The 24,988-nt window shown below is 32.6% G+C and overlaps 3 protein-coding genes and 1 long non-coding RNA gene across 6 annotated transcripts; 3 read left to right on the top strand and 1 right to left on the bottom strand.

The window, feature by feature from the left end:
* Positions 1-391: 391 nt before the first annotated feature.
* Positions 392-3,741, top strand: LOC126687637 (putative F-box/FBD/LRR-repeat protein At5g22610). The gene is made up of 4 exons (XM_050382194.2): positions 392-530; positions 1,118-2,078; positions 2,593-2,748; positions 3,347-3,741. The coding sequence occupies exons 2-4, from the start codon at positions 1,134-1,136 to the stop codon at positions 3,647-3,649; spliced, it is 1,404 nt and encodes a 467-aa protein (XP_050238151.1). The 5' UTR covers positions 392-530; positions 1,118-1,133; the 3' UTR covers positions 3,650-3,741.
* Positions 3,742-11,133: 7,392 nt separating this feature from the next.
* Positions 11,134-16,144, top strand: LOC126687617 (transcription factor bHLH155-like). Of its 2 annotated transcripts, XM_050382180.2 has the most exons (10): positions 11,134-11,890; positions 12,643-12,849; positions 13,068-13,155; positions 13,254-13,295; positions 13,487-13,546; positions 13,658-14,875; positions 14,956-15,057; positions 15,210-15,356; positions 15,458-15,583; positions 15,664-16,144. In XM_050382180.2, the coding sequence occupies exons 1-10, from the start codon at positions 11,793-11,795 to the stop codon at positions 15,751-15,753; spliced, it is 2,178 nt and encodes a 725-aa protein (XP_050238137.1). In that variant the 5' UTR covers positions 11,134-11,792; the 3' UTR covers positions 15,754-16,144. The 2 variants fall into 2 exon arrangements, with proteins under 2 accessions (XP_050238137.1, XP_055961973.1); XM_056105998.1 differs by lacking the exons at positions 11,134-11,890; positions 12,643-12,849 and having other exon boundaries at positions 13,075-13,155; positions 13,254-13,409.
* Positions 16,145-16,706: 562 nt separating this feature from the next.
* LOC126687664 (uncharacterized) lies at positions 16,707-18,126 on the top strand. Its single transcript, XM_050382222.2, has 2 exons — positions 16,707-16,901; positions 17,649-18,126. The coding sequence occupies exons 1-2, from the start codon at positions 16,764-16,766 to the stop codon at positions 17,895-17,897; spliced, it is 387 nt and encodes a 128-aa protein (XP_050238179.1). The 5' UTR covers positions 16,707-16,763; the 3' UTR covers positions 17,898-18,126.
* A 3,410-nt stretch (positions 18,127-21,536) lies between these two features.
* LOC130015582 (uncharacterized) lies at positions 21,537-24,685 on the bottom strand. Of its 2 annotated transcripts, XR_008790769.1 has the most exons (3): positions 23,876-24,685; positions 23,711-23,783; positions 21,537-21,901 (listed from the first exon to the last, which is right to left on the bottom strand). It is a non-coding gene; the product is annotated as an uncharacterized LOC130015582 (long non-coding RNA). The 2 variants fall into 2 exon arrangements; XR_008790767.1 differs by having other exon boundaries at positions 23,711-24,685.
* Positions 24,686-24,988: the final 303 nt, after the last annotated feature.

Below are 24,988 nucleotides of genomic sequence, written 5' to 3'. Positions count from 1 at the left end.
TTTAACGTCAAAATTAAAAAAAAATAACTCTCTACTTTTTATTAATGAACTTCTAATTTTCAAAATACATTTAAAAGAGAAAAAAATGAAAAAAAAAACTCTAAATTAAAAATAAAAAATATATCACATTGAAATTTAATTTTTACTTTTATTTTATATTATTTTATTTTTATATATAAATAAAACTAACTCTAAAAATAAAAATATTTAATCTAGAATTTCAAATTTAAAATAAAAATATGATGTCAATTTTTTTAGATTTTTTTAGGTTTGACTTTATTTGTTTTATAATTATGTGTTTTTTTTAAAATATAAGTTCATTTTCTTTTTATGTTTTTTATGATTTAATTTAGAAGGGACTTATTAATTAATAGAATTATGGTTTTACTTATGCTTATAATTTAAGAGGGAAATACAATTTTGGCTAGATTTTCATAATTATGAAACTCTCTCCTTTTCTCTAAACTGATCTCTGCTCATCTTCTAGGGTTTACTGATCTCTGCTCACTGCTCTCCGTGTCTCCTCTCCTGTGAGTACTCTCTCAATTCTTTTTGTAATTAAAAGTTTGCTATGATCATCTCTTGTTTGATTATTGTGAGTATAATTATCTGATTATCTCTTGTTCTATTGTTATTTTGAGCTTAGCCATCTTCAATTTTGTTCTTCATATATATATTTTTAACTTTGCTTTGATTTGTTTTTCTAATACTTAATTCGAATTTAATAAAAAAAAAAGAATTAGTTATGCAAGTAATCCTGAAGTAATCAGGAATTTATCATGTGAGAGTTAATTATGTAATTAATTGTATAAGATAGAGAATTTATTGTGTTAAGTAATCATGAATTTGGTCTTTTTTTGAACTAAACTTTTGAATGCTTTATATGGTAGTGTTAGTTTGGTGAACTTGATATGCCATAATAATTGTGTTGAATTTGAGGCCCCAAACCTAGAAGGGGATTCTAACAAAATAAAGTACTTTTTCGCCGATCTTGGTTTCGTTCCTTTTGAGCTCATGGAGAAAGCGATTATTTTAATCTTCATTACAATCCTTGCTTGCAGTGTAGATTTTTTTAAATCAGATTCTAATTGTTTTAAGTATACATTAATATAAACAGATCATTAAGGCCTGTGATGAAAGACCGGATTAGCGAGCTACCTGAACTTGTTCTGTCTTCTATTCTGTCATATTTAACTCTTAAAGATGTGATCAAGACAAGTGCACTATCCAAGGAATGGAAGCGGCAACATCGAAAAGTAATAAACACATTGAATTTGGATCTTCCAAACTTGTTGGAAAGCAATTATGCTAATGATTTGGAAAGCAAGTATGCTAAAAGTCAATCGGACAATTTTGATCAGTTGTTAGATGTCAGGTGGGAATTTATAAACCGGGTTCAAAGAGTCTTGCGTCACTTCAAAAGCTCACAAATAAAATCTTTTAAAGTTACGTTTTTCATGGATTCTCAAGTTTCTTGCTACATTGATTGCTGGATTAGATCAGCAATAGCTTTTGGAGTTGAAGAAATTCAACTTCTCTTTTCCGATAAACCATTGAGTCGAATTCAGATAGATAAGCACAGATTCTATAAATTTCCTTACTGGTTTTTCAATCCGTACTTTTTAAAGCATTTAAATTTGCAACGATGCATTCTAACACCACCTCTTTATTTTACTGGATTCAGTAAATTATTAACTTTGAGTTTGGAAGAAGTGATAGTTTCCCAAAATTTCGTTGATTTTCTTTTTACTCATTCAACCTTTCTTCAAGAACTAACCATCAATTGTTGTTACTTCGCCGGCGAAGCTCCGGTTTTAAGAATTGTTAGTTCATCCCTTCATAAATTGTCATTGCTTTATGTCTCTACGCTTTTGAAGGTTGAGATAATTGCTGTAAATCTCTTATTTTTCAAGTACTGGCTAGTTAAGAGTGCAAAAATGACTTTATTTCATGCTCCTAGACTTGCAAACTTTCATTTCTATATTTCGGAAACAGATACCGAAACACCTTGTTTGTTATCTCAAATAATAGCTCGTCCAAGTTTAGAGATCGTAAATATTATCCTTGAACCATTTCAGGTATGTGAAATCACTTGTATCTTTGATTTTTTGTTGTTGTTGTTAAGAGTATGAATATAGATATTTGTCAGTTTGGTCAACAATTTTACGATTCAAATAGCAAATAAAAATATGAATGATTTAATTGATAAACTTATAATTTCCTGGAGTCCTTTAACTTATTTTCAAGATGAATTAGTTCATAATTGGAGAAAAACTCGTTGATGTAAGGGATTGTCAATCAAATTAATAAAAACTGTTGCATTTTTATTAATTATTTATGACTTTTTATCTTATTATCAAAAAATTATGATTTTTTTCCTCCAAATATGATTTAATTTGTCACAAGTAATAACCTAAGATACTGAATTGTACTGTATCCTTACATCCTTTTGTTGCAATTTAGATATAATTGACTCAAACGGAAAGTTGCTGGATTGAACTTTCAATTTTTTTATTTAATTATATTTGTCAATTTCATAATTGTTGTGTATACATTAATTTACTTGTTTTAAAAAAATGTATTTGTGTTTAGGTAAAGAAGCTCCAAACTGCAGGCACATTCCAGTTTAGAAATCTCAAGGAATTGACGTTAGTGTATTATGATAATGGAAGAACTGAGGTAGATGACTTTATATGGGTGTTGGATATTGTAAAAGCATGCCCTGTACTACAGAAATTTCAGTTCACAGTAAGTTAATGGTTCTCTCTAACATTTTTATCAAAATTTATCGGTGTTACTTTAAGGTAAACTGAGCTCTTATCGAGACGAAAGCTGAGCTGCTCGTGAGCAGCTCAGTTCAATTACTGCCCTGCTACTTAGTATAATTTATCCAAAATTAAAAACTATTGGACCAAACTGTTATAATTTTTGTTCATTTTTATATGCGTTAATTGCAAATTAAATCACGAATTTTGCTGTAATTTGCAATTACAGCGTGAACTTTGAAACTTGGCAATGACAGTAACTAATTTTCATTTTTTGGCAAATTGGTACACCGAGTTAAAAAAACACTAACATGGACAGTGTAATGTCCAGCCATGTGTTATTGCATGATTAGTTGGTGTACTAATTTGTCAAAAAATAGGTTACTAATATTGCCAAATTTCAAAGTTCGTACTGTAATTGCAAATTACACTAAAATTTGTGATTTAATTTGCAATTAATCCTTTTATATTTACTAATTTCATTATAGTTGTGAGTATATTAATTTATTGTAACCTAATTTTATTGTTTTTGTAATCAAGTTATTTCAATTCCAATAAATATTTTTCTTTCCTTTGTGTAGTTTATTCATACAACATTTCCTACAAATAAGGAAAAAATGGAAACACTTTGTGGACATGCACAGAAAAGTCTCAAAGAAATGAAGATGAGCGGACGTACCGTCAACTGGCATGAAATTGAGTTGGTTATATTTTTACTGAAGAATGAAATTGACAATAAACTAATGATTGTTGAACCCTCAATAAATGTTTATAAAGGACAAAATTGGCTTCACTTCGAACATAAATCTTCTTGGTCTGAATCATGCCTTGATACTTTTCTAACATCTCTCCGAAATAATATACCTCATCTCGTATATTTATGACGTTAATAATTTAGTTCCTTATTGTCATTTTAGGATTTGTACAGTTACTTTACTAGATTATTTTTAAAGTTGTGTTAAATTTTTTTGTTCTAGTATATTCTGGGAAATTCCATTAGATTAATTCTGGAGGTAGCTTTTTAGCGAGTCTGAATTGCCTTTAAAATATTCAAAACATGTAAACAAGTAATAAAAACTAATTCAACATTTGAAAACAGTTTAATTCATCTCGGGTGTCTGCTTTTCACGAATTGTCCTACTGAGTGAACGTTTATATATGATGAGTCTGAAATTGTTATGAATAGCATATGGCATAAACTTACAGGCTGAATGCTTACATATTACAATGTCCTCTTCATCCAAGGATAAGGAGATCTCAGAGATGCGTTCTAAACTTCAATTGGAGGATGAGTCCGATGAGGGTCTTATTTCCAAGGACAATCTACTGATTTCTTGTGACAGTCAGATGAAGGTTTTTAAATAGCAGAAATATCCATTTTGAGTCGATGAAGAACACTTTGGCGATGATCTATAGACCAGTGAAAGGAGTTCGTTAACGGAGACTGAACATGCAGGTATATACCTTTTCCAGTTTTTTCACGAGTTGGATGTTCAACGGGTTCTTAATGATGGTCCTCGGACATTTAATCAGAATATTTTGTTGCTTAAAAGAATGGATTTGCATGAGCAGGCTTCTAAGGTAGAATTGAACCATCTCATTATGTGGGTTCAGATTCTAGATTTGCCTATGGGATTTCGTACTAAAGCTATATGTAAGGCTATAGGTAATTATATGGGGGGGTTTCTTCAGTCTGATATCAAACTTTAACTGGAGAAGTTTCTTAAGAATTAAGGTGGCTGTTGTAGTCAATCGGTCTCCGAAGAAGAAGATGACTGAAGCGCAATGGTGGAGATTAATTTTGGGCTTCCTTTTGTAACGAACGTCTTCCCAGCTTTTGTTTTCTTTTGTGATATGATAGGTTATATAGGTCATTCCGAAAAAATCTGCGAGCTTCGTTATGATTCCAAAGATGTCAACAGTTCAAAATTTTGACGGTTCTCTTAGAGCTATGTTAGGAAGGCAGGAGGAAACCTCCAGTAACCAGTGGCTAAGAGATTCATTATCACTGTCGGCGGTAAGAAATTTAGGAAACGGAAATGCTAGCATATAGGTTAATGAAAATCAGGAAAACCGGATAGATCAAGATCTTCGTCATCTTTTAAAATCTGAAAATGGCAAGATAGGGGATTCTTCTATTAAAAAAGGGAAGTACAATTTACGTGGATTCTGCTTTATCTGCTCACAGGGAAATGTTAGTTATGGATCCTAAAAGACCTCGGTTGAAGTTGGTTTAGTTTTCAATGGCTCTTCGTGACCTGCATTCTTCGATGCTTTGAGGTTATATGATGATCTCAAATCAATTACCATAGAAGTTCTTTAGTTGGGATAAAAGTTGACATGCCTTCTCTTACATCAGCTGCAAATTTGATTAGTTGCAAGGCAGAGCAGTTTCATTTGAAATGCTTAAATGGATGTGGAAACTTTGTGTATCCTCTAATGATTCATTATGGAAATACATTGTTAATAAAGTTCTCATGTTTCTAGTGAGTTCCTATTTTAGAAGCTGAGCACGAGAACCTTTTTTATTTATAAAAAAAAAGGATCGATTAGTATAGTTTATGTAACTCTAATTCTAAAGCTTGTAATTTGTTCTTTACTAGTAAACTTTTTGGTATGATGTTTGGCTCAGCAGCATGTATTTAAATAACGGCCGTTATGTAATGTAACGGCCGTTATTTACAGGTTTTCAGACCCTCCGTTACCTTTATAGCCGATATGGAACGGTTAAAAAAAATTGTAAGTTACCAATCCGTTACCGTTATGTAAAGCCGCGACCGCGACTGCGGCCGCTACCGCGATTTAAATCCATGAGTCAGCAGCTTCATCCTTAAAGGCTCTTATGCATGTGAGAATTGAACTTTATATGGAGAATGAGACTTCAAATATCAGAGAAAGAAGAGGTAGATAGACTGCTTTAGTTGGTTTGGTCTAAATTTTCAACAAATTTTTATTTCAGTCTCGTCATGGTTTTTGAGACGCTAATCATTTTCCATACAACATTTTAAGGTCTTGCCATTCACCTCATTAGGCTCTCTTTTCTTTTGAGCTATTATTAATGACGACATTGCTTTTCTATTAAGATGTGATCATATTATTATTGATTGTCATCTAGCCAGCAAAATATGGAACTTGGTACGTGCAAATTTAAAGTTATTTGTATGACTCTTTAATCGATCAAACTTTTCATTCAACAATGGAGTTATTTCCTGATTCGCTACAGTCTATAGAAAGCTAGGAACACTGTGTCTCTGAAATTATAAATTTGAGAAAGATAAACAGACGGGCTGCTATATAGGCATAAATTGGCCGGATTTTATTGCAAAACATGTCGGAGAGTCTACAAATATACTACGGTAATCAATTTGCTATGTTTTAAAGTTTGTTAACCAAACTGTAAAAATAAAAAAGTACAATAACTCTAGGATCAGTTACCCTTTATAATTAATGTTTAACTGAGTATGAATAAGGTTTTCAGTATAATTTTTGTTAAGGTAAAGAAGCTACCAGCTACAGGCATGTTCCGGTTTATAAATCTCAAGGAATTAACGTTAATTTATTTTGATTGTGGAATAACTGTGGTGGATGATTTCACTTCCATATGAGCGTTGGATCGATATTCTAAAAGCTTGTCCTATTTTACAAACATATCAATTCACAATAAGTTAATTGGCTATACTTTTGATTAATCTCCTTTAATGGTTCTCTTTACATGAATTAGTAACATAAATTTCTCTATTTAAATTTTTAGGCAAGGTGAGATAACAATATCTAAAATTTTAGAGAAATTGATAAACATATTAAAATGAAAAGAGGGATCAAAATACATTAGCTGAATTTTTAAATTATTTCAAAAAGAAATATCGAACTTTTCTTCATTTCTTGGCCTAACCCCTCATTTTTAATTTTTTTTTCAATTCCACTCCGCCGTTGAAAATGTCTCAATTTTACCCACTTTTGAATTTTCCATTTTCAATTGTATCCCAATTTGGCAATTTTTGAATTTTTTTTTCTTTAAGGATGAAATCATTCCAATAACTAAATTTAAGATTAAAATTATATTCTTTTTCATTTGAAAAAGTATAAATAAATCCTTCAACTTTAAAAATTAACAAAAAAAATCAAAATCAAATTAAAACTAATTTAAATTTTAAATTAATTTTTTAAATAAAATTAAAAACAGCATAAATTAACTTTCGACTTCGAATCTATCACTGTTTTTTTCAAATCCGCTATTGGCCACTTGGACCCTCCCTCACGCCACCACCAGAAATCAAAACAGATTCGGAATCGGTTCGTCTTCCCCATGGGAAAGACGAAGCAGATCTTGTTCGTTCAGATTTGGACTCATCATCCTCCATGGATGGAAGATGAGCAGTGCTCATTCTCCATCCAAGGAGGACGAGCAGCTCGTCGTCCTCCTTCTATGGAGGACGAGTCTAAGCTCGTACTTCATGGAACGAGGACGAGCAGATCTGCAAGGAGGAGGACGAGTTTGTCTATATGAGACCCTAGAATTCAAAAATTTCTGGCTATAAGAAATGCAATGCAATGGTACTTATTCAAAGGTTGGAAGAAAATTAGGTTTGAAGGCGGTCACACAAGTTACTAATGCATTTAGCACTGTAATGATCTGTGGTATTTAAAATCGTCCTTTTTTGTTAAAGGTGGTAATCGATTCCTTAGAATCTCAATTGTTAGTTTGTTAGTTACCGAGGCGTGATTCGAACCCACAATCTCTTGATGCACTTAGAAATGCCTTAGCCATTCAAACTAGGCTCACATTGGCTTAAAATCGTCCTTCAAACTACTATTTTCGTAGGAAGGAAAAATATCGCAGAAGCTCATAACCTTCCTCAAAGTGCGAAAGCAAGATTCAGTAAATTATCCTTACCTATGAATATGATGTAACTATTTTAGTTTTTCTAGCTTAGAAAAAAACATTATAGGAGACATAATATTTATATTATTGATTTATGACGATGAATGGATTTTATTATAATATAAGTTGAACTGGTAAAATTGTCGGTCCAATATCCTGTCTACTCAATCTCTAGTGAGGTAATTTATAAAAGTGTGTGGTGCATGCATCTGCTTTATTTATATCACAAATTGGCTTACATCCTTCTATACATTAATAATCTAAGGGACATTAAAAAAATATTAAATCCGGCCGGTGTAGACTTTTCTGATTATAACCTCACTGAGTCATTTGAATAGGCGAGTTTTAAATTTATAAACATCTACTTTCATTATTAAATTATACTTATTGAAATCTGTCAGTTAGATTAATGGTTTTTTTTAACTATTTACTTTTTATAAAAATGTTAAATTTCAGGGCGGAATTATGTGGCTGATGGACTGTCATCTCTTTATTTTTTAATCAATTATGTCATTGTAAATTATTAATTTCTTGTTAAATTATAAATGATTTTTATTATTTAATGCCGCCATTAATTGAATCTATACTGTCTAATTTACTTTGATTGACGATGACAAGTGGGATTTCTTTATGATATGCAAACTATATATAGGTCTAATTGCTTACTTGAAATGGCAACATGTTACATTCTTGATCTCTAAATCAAAATAAAATTTATTAATTCAGAGCTGCTTGTCACTAATCAAAATAAAACTTATAAATGCAGTGGAGAAATTTTTAGGTAAACCGAATCTATCACGTCATCCGTAGATTAAGTCACTCATAATACAACACCTTATTAAAATGATGGTAATATCGTAATAATGGTACAATAAATGCATTCAAATTTTAATGGTGATATTACGATATTTCCATTATTTTAATGAGGTATTATACTATGAGTGGCTTGTCTATGGATGACGTGGTAGACCGAGTCTACCTAAGAATTTTTCAAATGCAGAGTTACTTGTCACTTAAGTAATTAAGCAGCCATTAATATTTTGTTTACTACTGATACTTTAGTATTATTATAATTATACTTTCTTTAATTACATATTTTTTATCATTAAGAAGCTAGAAACTTTTGACGTTTATGGAAAAAATCATCCTGCAACCTTCACATAATATTACACAACGTAGATTTCATTTGAGATATAATCCATTGATTTTTTTTACTACAGTTAAATTAACACTAGTAATATTTGATTAACGATATTGTCGCGGTTGCTAAATTTTTGAGTGCGCATCTTGTCCGGCTGCTCATATCTATTTACTTAGTTATTGTATTTATTATTCAAGAATTTGTCTCCAAGATTCATCTCAAATGATTTAGAATCAGAATCACAATTTTTTTTAGATGTATTATAGTTGAGAAAGAGTAGTAAAATATAGAACAATTGTGTTCTTTATTCTTCCAGTGAAATACTCAGATGTCACTCTCTTAAATAATTAATCAATTATAGAAAAGCCATCTTTAATATTTAATTATCAGAAATCTCTCAAAGTCCAATTTGAAGATATCTAATATTCATCCCAGAGAATACTATTATATTAACTTTTGGGATATACTTGGACCTTTAAAAGGCCATGTTCATGGCTGGCCACCAAATCGCATTTCTGGCTTTTGATAGCACTAATTTTACTATTAATGAATTCCAAAGGTCAACCAAAACAATTTTATATATTTTAACATTCATTTATTTAATAGAACAAACTTGTGATGATTTCTGAAGGAAGATGGGTGTATTTTTTTTGGGTTAAAGTCATAAAAATTTACTAAATTTACACGTTTTTTTATTTTAATTACGCCGTTAAAAATCGTCATTTTCATACACAAACTATCAATTTTTTTCAAATTCAGTTCAAAAATCCGGCGAAAATTGATGTGTTGGCAACTAGATAGTGACATGTCATAACGAATCAGATAGTGACACATTACCAATTTTCGCCGGATTTTTGCACGGTACACAGATTTGAGAAAAGATGGTAATTCATATATGAAAATGAAATTTTTTAAACGGCGTGATTAAAACGAGACTTTTTCATTTTTTTTCATATTGAAAAAGTAATAAGAATAAGGGGTACTTTATTCTTTCTGCAATTTGGACGGAATGATTTTATTAATATGAAAACGTGTAAAGTTGGTGAATTTTTTTAACGTTGCCCCTTTTCTTGACACAAATAGGCTTGTTTTAATAATTAGTCGGAATTAGCGAAAATTAGTTATTAATATTAAACAATTTTTTATCAGGCGAATAACTGTCTGTGAGAATTGTGGGTAATTGATTCTGGGTGTTACTCTAATTTTCCAAAGTTTCAAAATGGTTACTCTACTAAAATTCATCACAAAATGGTAACCCAACTTAACTTTCATCAACCTCCGGTGGTTTCTAAATGAATCCGGTGATTTTTATCCTACGTGGTCATTAGTCGCTGACTCACTCCACCTATCTTTGCCATATCAGTTTCCTCTTTTTAAATTTTGCCACGTCAGCTTCTTCTTCAAAACAAAAAACCGTACAACTTCCACCACCTCCTTCCTTCACCTCCATGCCGCCGCCACTTCCTTACCCAGAACTGCCGCCGCCACTTCTTTACCCAGCACTGCCGCCGCCACTTCTTTATCCCAGCACTACCGCCTCCGCATCCACCATTCAGAACCATCATCTGAGTATGAACCCAGACGGGTTTCTCTTCGTCTGGGTTTATACCCAGACAACAGATCTATCGTCTGGGTATGAACCCAGACGAAGAGAAACTCGTCAGGGTTCATACCCAGACGATGAACTCGCTGGGTTCATCCCAGACGAGAGATATTCGTCTGGGTTCATTCCAGACGACAGATTCGTCTGGGTTCATTCCAGACGACAGATCTTTGTCTGGGATGAACCCAGACGACGGTGATATTCCGGCGGCATAAAATCAGTCAGAAATTAAATTCGTAAAAATGTGGCTAGGTGACGTGGCTTGGTGCAAGGGTGAGAGCTGACATGGCAAAAAGGTAGGTGGAGTGAGTAAGCGACTGATGACCACGTAGGATAAAAATCACCGGATTTCATTTAAAAACCACCGGAGATTGATAGAAGTTAAGTTGGGTTACCATTTTGTGACGAATTTTAGTAGAGTAACCATTTTGAAACTTTGAAAAAGTAGAGTAACCCCCAGAATCAATTATCCGAGAATTGTAGGTCGAACTCACAACCTCAAGATATAATAAGAACTTTTCAAAAAATTCTTAAAATGACAACTATTGATAAATAAAATTATTTGTCACTTAGAAAAAAGAGAGGGAAATATAAGGTTTTTTTTTAAATAAATAAAAAGAAACTTAAATTATTTAAACTTAACTTTAAAAAAGATTAATACTAGTAATAGTAACTCTTAAAAATATGAAAAATAAAAAATGAAAGGTTAGGATATAAAGCGTGCTCCGCTACTACGAAGAACATCCATATTTTTCCAGAGTGGAAAAAACAAACATTTTTGCTCCTCTGTTTTTTCATTTCTTTAATCTCTGAAACTTAAATGGAATCCAACGAATTCAAACACTGCAAATATCTCTAACCTTCTCCACTCTTCTTTTTCCATTTTAAGCTAAGCAAATTGAACACTCAATCAATCCCTTCATTTCCATCTCTGACTTCAAATTCTTCTCCTTTTAACCGTTACCCTCTGTTTGTCTCCCGAGAAAAAGTTTAAAAAAGAAAGCACAGGAACTGACAACAAGCCAGAGAATCTCTGTAGTCACTGCTGCTTACGTGCTCTTTTGTTTTGTTTCGGCTGTTGTTGCAGTTTAAGTTCACGTGCGGTTGTTTAATGAATTATTTACAGCAACTGATCAGTTCTGTGTATTGTCTCGTTAAAGAGTTGTAATAATAAGCAAAGAAATTAGTGAGTAACGAGTTGGTTAAATTAGCAATGAGATTAGTGCTGCAAAATTTGGCAGGGCCACCGATTAAACGACGAGCTGGTTTGCGAATGAAACAAGCTGGGCGAGGTTCTTATAGGGGCAGCTAGTGAAGCTTTTTTGCAGTAGAAACGTATATAAAATTATTGTAGTAGAAAATTTTGTTGTATTTTTTGGGAAGCTACTTAACATAAACCCAATGGGAGGTGCTGATTTAAGGCAGTTGCTGAAGAGTTTGTGCAGTAATTCTGTCTGGGATTATGCTGTTCTTTGGAAGCTTAGGCCTGGATGCCCGATGTAAGTTTCTCTTTTAGTTGCTTGGGAATAAAATCACGAACTTAGCGTGATTTGCAATTATAATATAAACTTTAAAATTTAGTAAATTTGGATATCGACTTTCACTTTTTGAAAAGTCTAAGGATTGTTTGTTTTCGGATGTAAAATTGTTGAGTTGGAAGCCGGAGTTGCCATGTATGTTGATACACTATATTTCATAATTGCCACGTAGGTCGACTCATTGCTAATTAAATCGCAAACTTTAGAACAATAAACTTTAATATTTTCGCAAAATTAGGCACCAATTTTCAATTTCGCTTTGTCAAAAAGTGAAAGTTGGTGTCCAAAATTGTCAAGTTTTAAAGTTTATATTATAATTGCAAGTGATGCTAAAGTTCGTGATTTAATTTGCAAATAACTCGATATATATAGTAGCTTTTGTGTTTTGATTTATTTTGTGTATGTTGGTTTTGATTTCTGATTGATGTAGGGAAAACAGTAGATTTGTGTCAATTGCGAGTGTATCGTTACATTTAACTTACTCGAAACTTTCTTACTTAGATTTTCAATGGATTGTCATGCATATTTTAAGTAGAACGGACACATCATTCAATCAATGTTTCCTGTTTCGGTTGGAGTTAGATTTGAATACCCTGTAGTTACATCTTTGTTGTTGAGACACATGTATGAAGTTATTGAAGTCTGTTAAATATAATTGGAAATGATGAAATTAGTTATGTCCAAAATAAAATCTTTAGATTTTTTCATGACAGGATCTTGACTTGGGAAGATGGGTACTTAAGCTATCAAAAACCAAGGGAACTTGTCCAAGCTATACCGGAAGATGATTACTGCAAAGGTGCTAATAACTTATTCTCACCACAGTTCGATACAAATGCATCCGGTGGTATCTCAGAGGAGTATCCGGTTGGACTGGCAGTAGCTGATATGTCGTGCCTTCAGTATGTCTTGGGAGAGGGGTAAAACACATGATGCTTGATCGATATATTTTAATCTAGTTTAATTCATGTACTTATGTGTTTGTTCCTCTATTTTCCCCTTTTTTATTAGACTCGACGAGGTATGATATTCCGGTTTCTTACTTAAAAGTTGTCTATTACTTAGAAGGGATTTAGTAACTAGGATGAACATCTAAAATGCACTTGTAACTGAAAGTGGTTTTTCCAAAAATACGCAGGGTTGTAGGCAGAGTTGCAGCTATTAGAGACCATTACTGGGTTTCCTTCAGTCAGCTTTTCACCGGCAAAGTGAAGTCAATTTCTGAGGTGAGTTTTCGGATAATAAAACTAAATCAGTTGAAGAAAGCGGATTTATGATTTGGATATCGCTTTTTCTCATGGAATATTATTCTTTCTATTGTCAGTTCCCTGCAGAATGGTTAGTTCAATTTGCATCTGGTATCAAGGTAACTTGTGAACTCAATTACTGCAATATGTCAAATTTTACCCTTGCATATCCGTGCTTCAGTTTCTGATTGATGACAGTTGTGTGCATATCGACAAAGCTTTTTGAGGATGCTGTAAGCCTTTCTGCTTAAATTTCACATATGAACTACTGAACAAGTTTTAATTCAGTTGATTACTCGTGCTTGTGCAGACTATTTTACTGGTACCTGTTCTTCCACATGGAGTCTTGCAACTCGGGTCTCTGGAAGAGGTACACTCCGTGTGCTCATCACTTGCATCTGCTACTATGGTAGCTTTATAAGTTTAAGTTTAATTTGCTACTTTTCATCTCATGCATATCTTTTGTTTCATAAATTTTCAGATTGCTGAAGATGCCAATATAGTTACATATGCCAAAGGAAAATTCAGCCGCCTTCACAATTTTGGCGAAAATACTGTACCTTTCACCTTAAAGGAGGAATATCAATCTCAGCTTTCATCTCCACTAATATCCAGTTCCATTGAGCTCCTAAACGAACCATCATCCAGTGCTTTTATCTCTATGAAGACCGAATATTTAGATCATCTGTTTACATCCAACATTTTCGAGCAAGAAGATGCAACTTTTCAGCCACCACTGACTTTTCAGAATACATTATTTCCAACTGGAGGAGATATCGCAGAAACTTTTGCGTCTGAGATAGATAATGAGATTGATCATATACCCTTTGCTGAAGTACCTAGCCCAAGCATATCTATGACTACCAGCCAATTGGAGACAGCGGAGAGCAAGCTGTTGGAATTGTCCTGTTTAATGGAAGAACTTGAGGCATACTCTGAAGATCTTCAAGGAAATTCTGCCAGTAATTACTATAACGTGGGTGTTCTTGGAGAATGCTTTAACGAAGTAATGAATGTTTATCCTGCATCTGCAAGCAACATGGCTTGGGAGCCATTTTGTGGCAAGTACACCGACAATAAACTTGAAAGCAGTTTCCTTGATTTCCCCAAGGACAGTGAGTTGCACAAGGCGCTTGAACCAGCTTCTAGGAAACAGACGAATGAAAAGTTATGGGACTTGTCTCGCCTGGTTGACAATACTTGTAGCACCTTGCCCTCGAAAACTGAGCCATCCTGGTTTGCTAGAGGCGAAGCTGAGTATCTTTTGGAAGCTGTAGTTGCTAATGCATGCAGTATTTCAGATGTGATAACTCTGAAGAAATCGACAAGTTTCAACTCATATGATAATTTTTCAGGATACACCAGTGCTTCTCCTAGGCCAAAGGAACAACAAAACGCGAGTGCTTTAGTGAAGGATAATTCAAAGCCACAGAACCGTCTTACGTCTTCATGCATTGCTGAGGATAAGGATGCAGATAGTTCTTCAGATTCTTTAAAGAGCATGATGAGCACACTTATAAACAAAGAACACGTAGGAATAAAGTGTTGTACTGCAGAGCCAAAAAAAGGACGCAAGACAGTAAATTCTAGCAAAAGAAGGGTTAGAGTATGTGATAACCAGAAGCCACGGCCGAGGGATAGACAGCTCATTCAAGACCGGGTGAAGGAGCTGCGAGAGATGGTTCCGAATAGTGCAAAGGTAAATACTCTAACAAGTTCTTAGTGGTATTCTCTAGTTCCTTCTCTAAAGAAATTTTCTATGATGCTTGAAAAATGCAGTGTAGCATCGACGGTCTTTTAGAACGAACCATAACGCACATGATGTATTTAAGAAGCATAACAAACCAGGCTGAGAAATTGAGGAATTGCGTGCATCAGGAGGTATGCATAGTCAAATACACACTCTCTTGTGAAACTGAAATATGTCATCATTGATAATAGATTAGATTAGGACCAGACGTATAGGTCGAAAAAAGGAAATCAATCTTATATTATACTTTTAAATACGACGTCTGAACCTAAACGCTTCACAGGTTGCTGGTCGCAAGAATTGGAGGTCGTTTGAAACAAAAGAGAATGACCAAAACGGAACAAGCTGGGGATTTGAAATTGGAAATGAATTCCAAGTATGTCCTATATCAGTAGAAGATCTTCCTCACCCAGGGCAGATGGTCATAGAAGTACGTCTATGATTCCAAGTACTTCAAGATATTTGATTGGCATTGCTATATTATTTGTGAACTCTTTTTCTGAAACTTATACTTAAGTCTATGCATTGCAGATGCTCTGTAACGATCACGGTCTCTTCTTAGAGATTGCGCAGGTGATTCGTAACCTGGAGCTGACCATCCTCAAGGGCGTACTCAAGAGCCGATCAAATAACACATGGGCTCACTTCGTCGTAGAGGTAATTCCACCATTTATCTATGCTGAAATGCCTGTGATAATTGCGGTAATCTTTTTTAACACATCTATATATTTTTCCAGGCCTCCAAGGGATTCCACAGGCTCGATATTTTTTGGCCTCTGATGCAGCTTCTTCAGCGCAAAAGAAAATCTCTCTGCAGCAAAATCTGATGCGGAGGAAGATTAATCTGAAGCCGGAAATATAAGTCAGTGAAGGATTACTGTTTGTGTATTTTCTCTGATGTTCTACTAATTGTCAGGAAAAATCAAGCTCTCCGTTTTACGGAAAAAAATAGCGGAAACGAAGGTAATTAGAAGCTAGACAAAGAACATTTGTAAAATTAGCAATATGTAATGAGTTACCCAGTTTGTAATGAATTTGGTTTTTCTGTACAAAATGCAATATGGAAACTAATTTATTTTCTAGATGTATGGCAAGCCGATAAGTACCATGAAGGGATTCAAGAGAACATGAATGTGTGATTTGTAGTGTGAGTGAATTTTTAAGGCTTGTGTATGCATTGTATTCATTAAATAATTGGAGAGAGAGGATTTGCCAGTACTCTTGGTGTTTTATTTATGGTGTTGTATCGTGTATGCCTAACGTCTGGGGGATGTGCGTTTTCGGAAATAATAAAACGAAACACGGAAAGCTACATGGGCGGAGCCAAGGCTTGTCCAAGGGGGTCCTGCCCCCCTTCCCCCAACTTTTTCTTTTTCCCCTACAAAATTATATAGTTACTAATTGACCCCTCTCAAAAAAATGTTCCTTAAAAAAGCCCCCTTTAACTTTTATTTTCTTTAAAGTATACATTATTAAATATAAATTTGTGCATAATTGGCCCTCTTAATAATTTAATACTGGCTCCAAGCTAAAACTCGAAAAGTGTCCGTATGAACCACTAGAATAAGCAGCAAAGAATGCGTCACGTGTATAATATCAAGCTCCAAAGATATTTCTAAATAATCTGATGTGATTTTAATAGATTTCACTTAAGACAGAAAGCAAAAAGTTTTTTGTGAATTGGAAAATATCAAGGCAAAGTTGTATTTAGACCACCAGATTGGTCTAGCTTGGATTTCAGGATCAGTATTATTATTTACAGCATATAATATAAGCCAATTATAGCCTTTATTATTAATATTCTTGAATTTGTGCCACAAGTAAAAAAATTATCAAGATGTTAGAGGGAAAAGCAGTGGTGCGAGAGACGGATATGGCGGAGGAGATGCAGAGGCAAGCCATGGAACTGGCTTACCAAGCTCTAGATTTGCATGAGGTCTCTGATTGCAAATCCATCGCTCATTACATTAAACAGGTATATATATTTTTCTTATCTCTTTATATATCATCATGTAAAGTTAAAAATATTCTTATATTCTCTTGCATGTCAATCCATTATTTATACAAATTCAGACATTTAGGGACTAGGGAGGAACTTGATGTGGTTATAGAAAAAAAAAAAACTCTATGCCAGGGTCTATCATATAGTTTCGTATGTATCAATCATATGAAAGATTTTGGATTTCTTGCCTCAAACTATTACTTTATATAAATACTAGTACGCGGCACTCACAATGCTTTCGTGTTTAATATTTTTTAAATCAAAATAACAATAATAATTGAACAGTGTTAATGATGAAAACAAATATGTTAATAGCAGACTCGCTTCTACATTAACATTAACGATTAATCGAAAAAACGTAGATTATTTACTTTATTTTTAGCTTAATCAATATGTTCTATTTATCTAACGGTGATAGGTGAACAAAGTAAGGTTTACTTTGTAAAAAATAAAATAATCATAGTAAGCCCCATATATACATACAAACTTGTGTAGTAGGATCAATTATATTTATTCATCTAAAAAAAGGATCAATTATATATAATTTTATCCATTTACATAATTTCATGTCAAATTAATCCAAATTTTCAATTTGTTCTATCTGGATTTGGATCAATTTGACGTGATTTTGTAATATTTTAGGTACGTACGTATACTTGACCTTGATCGATCAAATTGGATCTATTTATCTCATGTTACTGGTTTTTGGATATGATTCAGAAATTTGATGAAACTCAAGGATCAGCATGGCATTGTGTGGTTGGAAAAGAATTTGGATCGTGCATCACCCATTTATGTGGAAGTTTCATATTTTTCCGGGTGGAAATGTTGGAGTTTCTCATCTTCAAAGATGGTACGGACTTCACCCAAACCAAGGATGAAGCTGTTGGAGTGGTGCAGATCAGTCCCATGAAATTAAAATATTCATATTTTGACCAAGTTTATGATGAATCATTCTCACACGAATGAACTCCCTCATTTAATAATATTATAGTTTAACCGATAAACTATAGTTTAAATAATATAAGTGTTCGGTTGTAAAGTTAGGTCGTGGGTTTAATTTCTCCTATAAATACTCCTCCTTTCTGATTATCAGAAGAAGAAAAATATAGTTTATAGTACATGAAATTATAATAAATCATATTCTAATATGAATAGTAAACAACATAATGTATAATATACATGCATTTGTTTTTAATCTCAGTTTTCATATGCATGATACGTAAATTGTTTTTTTGTTAATATCCATATGCTCTGCAAAACTGGCTTATTTCTCCGTCCCGAATTTTCGGCCTTCTATCATGGTCGTCCTTTAGTTTTAATTTCGGTCCACAAACACCCTGATCTTTTTTTTTTGAATGAGAAGATAGGCCAAATCCAAACAAACTAAGAAGATCTACACATACGAGGGAGCGAGACCCCCATAATGTCATCTAACATGAAACTTAAGACGTCTTTCGGAGCTTGATCAAACACAACAAGGCCAATGTCATGCGAGAAACCATGATTAGCCATCAAATCTGCACAGCGATTTCCTTCACGATAAGAATGACGAATGCAAACCTGCCAATCTCTCTTTAAAAAACTCCGAATAGCATTGAGTTGCATGGTATTAGCGTTCACTCTTCTATCATCTTGGCTAAGAGCATCGACAACTAACTTACCATCCATCTCAAGAATGATCTTCCTGTATCCACGAGCCCAGGCAATCTCCAAACCATCAATTGCTCCCTATAACTCAGCTTGAAGCACCGAGCAACACCCAATGCGTCTACTATACCCAAAGATCCAATCCCCATCATTGTTCCTCGCCAACCCCCCAGACGAAGCTTTATTGGACGGAGAATGCACTGCTCCATCAGAGTTGATCTTCAGCCAGCTTGGAGGAGGACGGCACCAACTGATCAAGTGTTCTTTCTTCAGAGGAAGACCTGGTCTGGAAAGGTTCACGTATTTCCGGGCAGAAATGGTGTAATCAGCCATCTGACGGATCGAATGAACAATTTCAGCAGAGCTATGGAACTCATCATTGAACACAGCATCGTTTCGATTCTTCCAAAGGCTCCAGCAGGTCAGACCGAACAAAACGCTCCACTGCTCCTTCCCATTGCTTTGAGTTTCCTGCAAATTACCACGAAACCAATCAGAAAAAGGGGCATTAATCCAGATATGGAGAGAATTGGGATTAATTAAGTTACGCCAGACTTCCCTAGCAATGACACAATGCCTAAGAACGTGGTCTCTATCTCTTCTGGTCGCTATTCTGTTCATCTCTTACATTCGCGCTATGGATTTTTCGACATTGTTTTTAGATTTTTTGTAATTTTTTAAGTTTATTGTGATGATTTAAACGTTTTGTAAATAAATTATTATAGATCTATGATTTTTTTTGTTTATAAAATCTTTCTATTAATATAATTATTTTTTCTTTCTCTTTAGATTTGTTTATTTATTTTAGGGAAAAGGTGCAAAAATGACCCTAATGTATAGCCCGTGTCTCATGTTGGCACCTCATGTATTTCGGATCTCAAAAAGGACCCTAACGTCTTGAAAAAGTGTCAAAAATGACCCTTCCGTTAACATTTCCGTTTAAGGCCGTACACATTTATATTTAACGTCGTCCATGTTTTGTGTTTTTTTGATACTTTTTCGCAACGTTAGGGTCATATTTGAGATCCGAAATACATGAAGTGCCAATAAGATACATGAGGTATACATGAGGGTCATTTTTGCACCTTTCCCCTTTATTTTAATGCTACTGATTTTGTAAAGAACGAATTGATGTATAGTGTATTTGCAGTATTTTTATAATGTATTTACGTTATAATGTATTTTTTGTGTATTTATAGTGTATTTCTGATATTTTTGGTATATTTATGTTTTTTGGTGTATTTCTGCCGTTTTTTAGTATATGTATGGTGCATTTTCAGTATATATGGTGTATTTGCAGTGTTTATGATGTATTTAGAGTGTTTTTATTGTATACACCATAAAAACACTACAAAAATACCATAAATATATATATACACTAGGTCGATGCCCGTGCGTTGCACGGGTGAAATTGAATAATTTTATAACTTTTAAAAATTAATTTTTAATTTTTTTTATCATATAAGATGTATTTTTAAATTATATATTAAACTGAAATATAATTAGATTTATAAATTTTGCCAAATTTTTAGTTTACATTAAATTTTATTATTTAACTTCATAATGTAAATTAAAGTTTATAATTTATCAATATAAGTTAGTTAGATTTAGTGATTAGTTTTTTTAGAAAAATACATATTCAATAATTATACATTAAAATTTTTCAAATTCTACAGATATAAAACTTTTAAAATTAATTTAATTAATTTTTTAAATATACATTTTGTTTTATTAATATAACATATCAACACTTATAGCTTATTGGCATAAAAACTCTTCAAAAATCACAAACATCATGTTTATAAAATTTTATATGTTTAAATTTTAATAAATTTAATTTAATTTCAAAATTTTTAATTTTCTAACATTTTATAATCAATTAAATTGTTTGATGTTCTTTTAAATATATGTAATGTTCAATAAGATGTATTTTTAAATTATTTAATAATTTGATGTAATTATAAAATGAAATTTATTGACTGGGTTTAAAAAATTATTTCATTTTGTTAACATACGATAAATTAAATTATTAATATTATATAATACAATATAATAATTTATTGATTAAATTTTATGAAAATGCTTCATATACGATAATCTATAAACATTATTTCAAACTTTTATAACCATAAAAACTTTTCAATTTTATAGCCATTGAATTTTAGAAATTCAAATTTTCATACCTTATAAATATTAATTGTTCAAAAAAAACTTTTAAACATTAATATTAATTAATTAATAAGAAAAATATTGAATATAATAATAATTTAATTTAAAATGAAAAATTTATCAGTCAAAATATCCTTGATCATAAAAAAATTAAATGCAAGTTTAAACTTTTTTTTGTCAAAGTTTAAATATTAATTAATTAAATTAAATTTCAAAAACTTTTATATTTCAAAATATATAAAAATATAATACTTTTTTTAATTCATAAAAACGCTTCTATACTATAACCCATAAGCATTATTAATATATTACTCCCTCCGTCCCAATAGAGTTGTCCACTTTGAGAATTTTTTTTGTCCAAAAACTCTTGTCCACTTTCAAAAAGTAATCAACTTTTACACTCAAATTTTCTATATTACCCCTATTTAAAATACACTAATGAGTAAATTGAAAGTAAATTGCAAGTGGACCCTATTTTAAATAGGGGTATGACAAAAAAAGTAAGGAAAATTTCGCAAAATCGATAAACAATAATTGCTTTTCTTAACTCTATTGGAACGGAGGGAGTATAACTTTTAAAAATTTATAACCATAAAAATTTAAAATATCATTGATGAAGTGACCTGCTATGGTCCAGCCTTGCTAGGCAGCTAATATTGTTTTAGGCATTACTGGTGCAAATTCTTTTAGAATCAATGCATTAGTATTTCCAAGATTAGAAACTGTCAGGTTAACCTGTGTGACAGAATAAAAAATAAAAAACTAATAAACATACACCGACAAGGCACATAATTAAATAGCACGGCCATTTCATTCGATCAATGTTTACCGTTTCAGATGCGTGTTACAAAACTTCATTTTTAATATAGAGAATCTTAAAATAACATCAAATGCATTTACAATCTACAACATCTGATAGAATTCATAACATCTGCAATTCCGATTCTGGTAAGCAGTGACATTAGACACCGAGATTTGCTTTATTTCTTTTCAGACTCTCTCACCGGATAGGTGGCTCTGCTCTTTCTGGTCATACGAAGTATGTAAGTTTTAACCTTTTCAATTGAAACTAAAATCAATCACTAACTAAAAAAGTAATTTACCTCTTGTTTAGGCAACGAATAGAGCCCCCCAAGCTATAATTAGTGCTCATCCTATGAATATTTAGATCTCTTTACCTTTAATTGTATTTTTTGAAAGGACAATCAAGCAAATAAATGGCAGTATATGATGTTTATTAGTTATTGCTGAATTTCATATGCTATGCAACTAAATCAGTGACGGTACAAATAGTTTGCATTTATGTGAAAACACATTTGCCTACAGATTTAATATCTAAAAATTAATCAAGCATAGAGGCAAAAACCGAGATTATGATTGTAAAGAACACGAAGTTATAGTCAAACGATCCAAACTAGGAAGGGAAATTTTTATCTACTTCCTTCCATCTTTACTTTACAAAAAAAAAAAGAAATAAGCAGGACGGTGGAAATAATGTTTTAATTAGGAACAATAAAAGTGGTGCAAAAGAAGTTAAATTATCCTTTACACATTTCAATTAAGTGGTTTAAAAGTTAAAACTAAAAGTGATAAATAAGTATTCCTTATAGATTTACAATTATAGTATAGATTTAAATTTTGAACCACAAATTTCCTTTTTTAGTGATAAAACTTTGTAAACTCTTTATTTTTCACCCAAAAAGTAGGTCACCATGTTAAAGTAAAGATACCATGTCCCACTTTATATTGTTTTACCCTCTTTCCTAAATCTAATATAGTAATCAACCCATGCACAACTAATGAACAAAGGATCACTTTACCCCCCGAACTTGGCACAAAGTATCAAAAACGTCAAAATTAGCAAAACCGGATCACTTTTACCCTGAACTTGACAAAACCGGTTCAAAAACACCCCTATGCTGATGTGGCACCTTAATTGGAGAGTGAGACTCCAAACTAAAAATAATTAATTCTAATTAAGTTTAAACCCTAATTAATTTTAAACCCTTCTTCTTCTTCTTCCTCCACCACCACCACCACCACCATCCCTCTTCCTCCACCTCCATCTTCACCGACCACCACCCAAAATTTATAATCCACCGCCCAAACCCATTATCACCATCGGAAACCAGCGGCCGGACGAAACGGATTCGTCTCTCAGATCTGAGAGACGAATCTGCTTCGTCTCTCATCTGAGAGACGAAGTGTTCGTCTCTCATCTGAGAGACGAATCTTTCGTCTCTCATCTGAGAGACGAATCTGCTTCGTCTCTCATCTGAGAGACGAACGCTTCGTCTCTCAGATGAGAGACGAACGGTTCGTCTCTCACTGAGAGACGAACCCAGTTCGTCTCTCTGACGAACCCAGATCTGGGTTCGTCAGAGAGACGAACTCTGACGAACTGAGTTCGTCTCCACCACAGAGACGAACTCAGTTCGTGATGAGCAGCTGCCGGAAAACAATTTCCGGCAGCTGGTCATCAAAATTAAAAAAAAATAATTTTTTTTTACAAAATATACAAAAAGGTCCTTTATGTTTTTAGTTAATATAATTTTTAGTGATTAATTTGGTATATAAGTAAATGTTGAAGGATTAATTTGTAATATTAAGTTTGAAATTGAAAGGATGAAAATGTTTTTTTTTTAATTATTAGGTATTAATATAAAATATTTAAAAACAATTAGGACCATTTTAAATTTTTTTCAATCAAAAACCACCTTAGAAAACCAAAACCACTATTAAAACCGGAGAGTGAGGTACACTCTCTAAGGTGAGAGTGGGGAGGGGGTTTTTTGTACTAAATTTGACAAGTTCAGGGTAAAAGTGATCCCGTTTTGCTAATTTGGACGTTTTTGATACTTTGTGCCAAGTTCGGGGGGTAAAGTGATCCTTTGTTCCACAACTAATTGAGTTAGAATAAATAAAAGGACCTAAGAACATGAATATTGAGACAGAGATAATACATGCTGCTTCCGATAACTTCTTTAAGCAAACTGAGTTGGTGAGCCAATCTTCAAGAAATGACTCCATGTACACCTGTAAAGTTCCAATTTAATGAGACTCGATTTTAACAGATTATAGAGTTAACTTTACATATCAGAAAAACCTGAATGGCTAACTAATATAACCTGTTAACTCCTTTCTATCTTCATCTGCACATATATATATATATATATATATGACATTCTCATGGCCAATATTAGAAGAAAAGAAAGCAAGAAAATACTATTGATGCATGATTAGCTATTTTCTGAAATAAAAAATACAATCAAACAAAGACATGCATATTTTACCAAGACTGGCTTCTGAAAAACACACCTAAAAGTTGAACGAATTGCAAAACTATTAGCCAACAAAGAATCATCAAAATGTAACAATTCTGAAGAACCAAATACTACACTGATCATTATTTTCTGCTTCGTCTCATAGTCAGGAAAACTTTGTTGCTTAAAATGTTGGAATTGAATGAGTTTTAAAAAGGTTTCCTCTAAATGTCATTTAATCAAACACCTTATGTGCAGAAAGGTGTAGGGTGTATGAACTCAGTTACATAAGCATAATAGTAATGTTAAAGGTTTAAAATTGAAAAATCTGACTTGAATATTGGTTTTCAATCTCAGTTGCTACAACAACACCCACTTGCTTTGACCCTCCAATTTTTCCAGTTGATTGTTTGATGTTTTATTGGCCTACCGAGAGTCAGTTTTCTTGAAGCTGAATATATATGTGTGGAGGATTGAGGATGATTTAAATACCGATGCATATGCCATTAAAATATGTGTAACGTTTTTTGATGAATACTAAAGAGGTTTAACAGTTCTTTTGAATACGAAAGGGCAATTCGTAACAGATAGGGATTTTAGCCAGGAAGGAAAGCAAACTGTTTCAAGCCTTAAAAGTGTTTAGGATTTGTAGGTACACTTGTCTGAATTTGGGAGATCCACTTGTCAAAATAGTGTTGAATCCTGTTTTGAAACTCAGAATTATAGTATTGTATAGATTATTGTTACACTATTAAAATACCATAATCACTAAAAAAACACAATAAATAATTAAAAAATTATAAAAATAGAGAATACATCATTAAAAAGTAAAAAAAGGTATTTGTGAAATTAAAAGAAAAAGGTATTTTTTGTAAAAAAAAAAATTAGAAAAGTAAAGACAACAAAAAACAATGTAAAGTTGTAAATAAAATAAAAAATAGTGTAGTGTAGGAAATTCCCTCTTTATATTATTTGTTT

Source organism: Mercurialis annua, linkage group LG1-X (assembly GCF_937616625.2).
Source record: "Mercurialis annua linkage group LG1-X, ddMerAnnu1.2, whole genome shotgun sequence".
Lineage (NCBI taxonomy): Eukaryota > Viridiplantae > Streptophyta > Magnoliopsida > Malpighiales > Euphorbiaceae > Mercurialis > Mercurialis annua.
This window is presented reverse-complemented; position numbering and strand designations above follow the sequence as displayed.

What these genes read in the sequence shown, in the direction of transcription:
- LOC126687664 (XM_050382222.2), top strand. Translation starts at nt 16,764, where the DNA reads ATGTTAGAGGGAAAAGCAGTGGTGCGAGAGACGGATATGGCGGAGGAG. An exon ending in TCGCTCATTACATTAAACAG is followed by an intron (nt 16,902 to 17,648) that starts GTATATATATTT and finishes GATATGATTCAG; the next exon opens with AAATTTGATGAAACTCAAGG.
- LOC126687617 (XM_050382180.2), top strand. Translation starts at nt 11,793, where the DNA reads ATGGGAGGTGCTGATTTAAGGCAGTTGCTGAAGAGTTTGTGCAGTAAT. An exon ending in AATTTGCATCTGGTATCAAG is followed by an intron (nt 13,296 to 13,486) that starts GTAACTTGTGAA and finishes GTGCTTGTGCAG; the next exon opens with ACTATTTTACTGGTACCTGT. An exon ending in GGGCTCACTTCGTCGTAGAG is followed by an intron (nt 15,584 to 15,663) that starts GTAATTCCACCA and finishes ATATTTTTCCAG; the next exon opens with GCCTCCAAGGGATTCCACAG.
- LOC126687637 (XM_050382194.2), top strand. Translation starts at nt 1,134, where the DNA reads ATGAAAGACCGGATTAGCGAGCTACCTGAACTTGTTCTGTCTTCTATT. An exon ending in TTATCCTTGAACCATTTCAG is followed by an intron (nt 2,079 to 2,592) that starts GTATGTGAAATC and finishes ATTTGTGTTTAG; the next exon opens with GTAAAGAAGCTCCAAACTGC. An exon ending in TACAGAAATTTCAGTTCACA is followed by an intron (nt 2,749 to 3,346) that starts GTAAGTTAATGG and finishes TCCTTTGTGTAG; the next exon opens with TTTATTCATACAACATTTCC.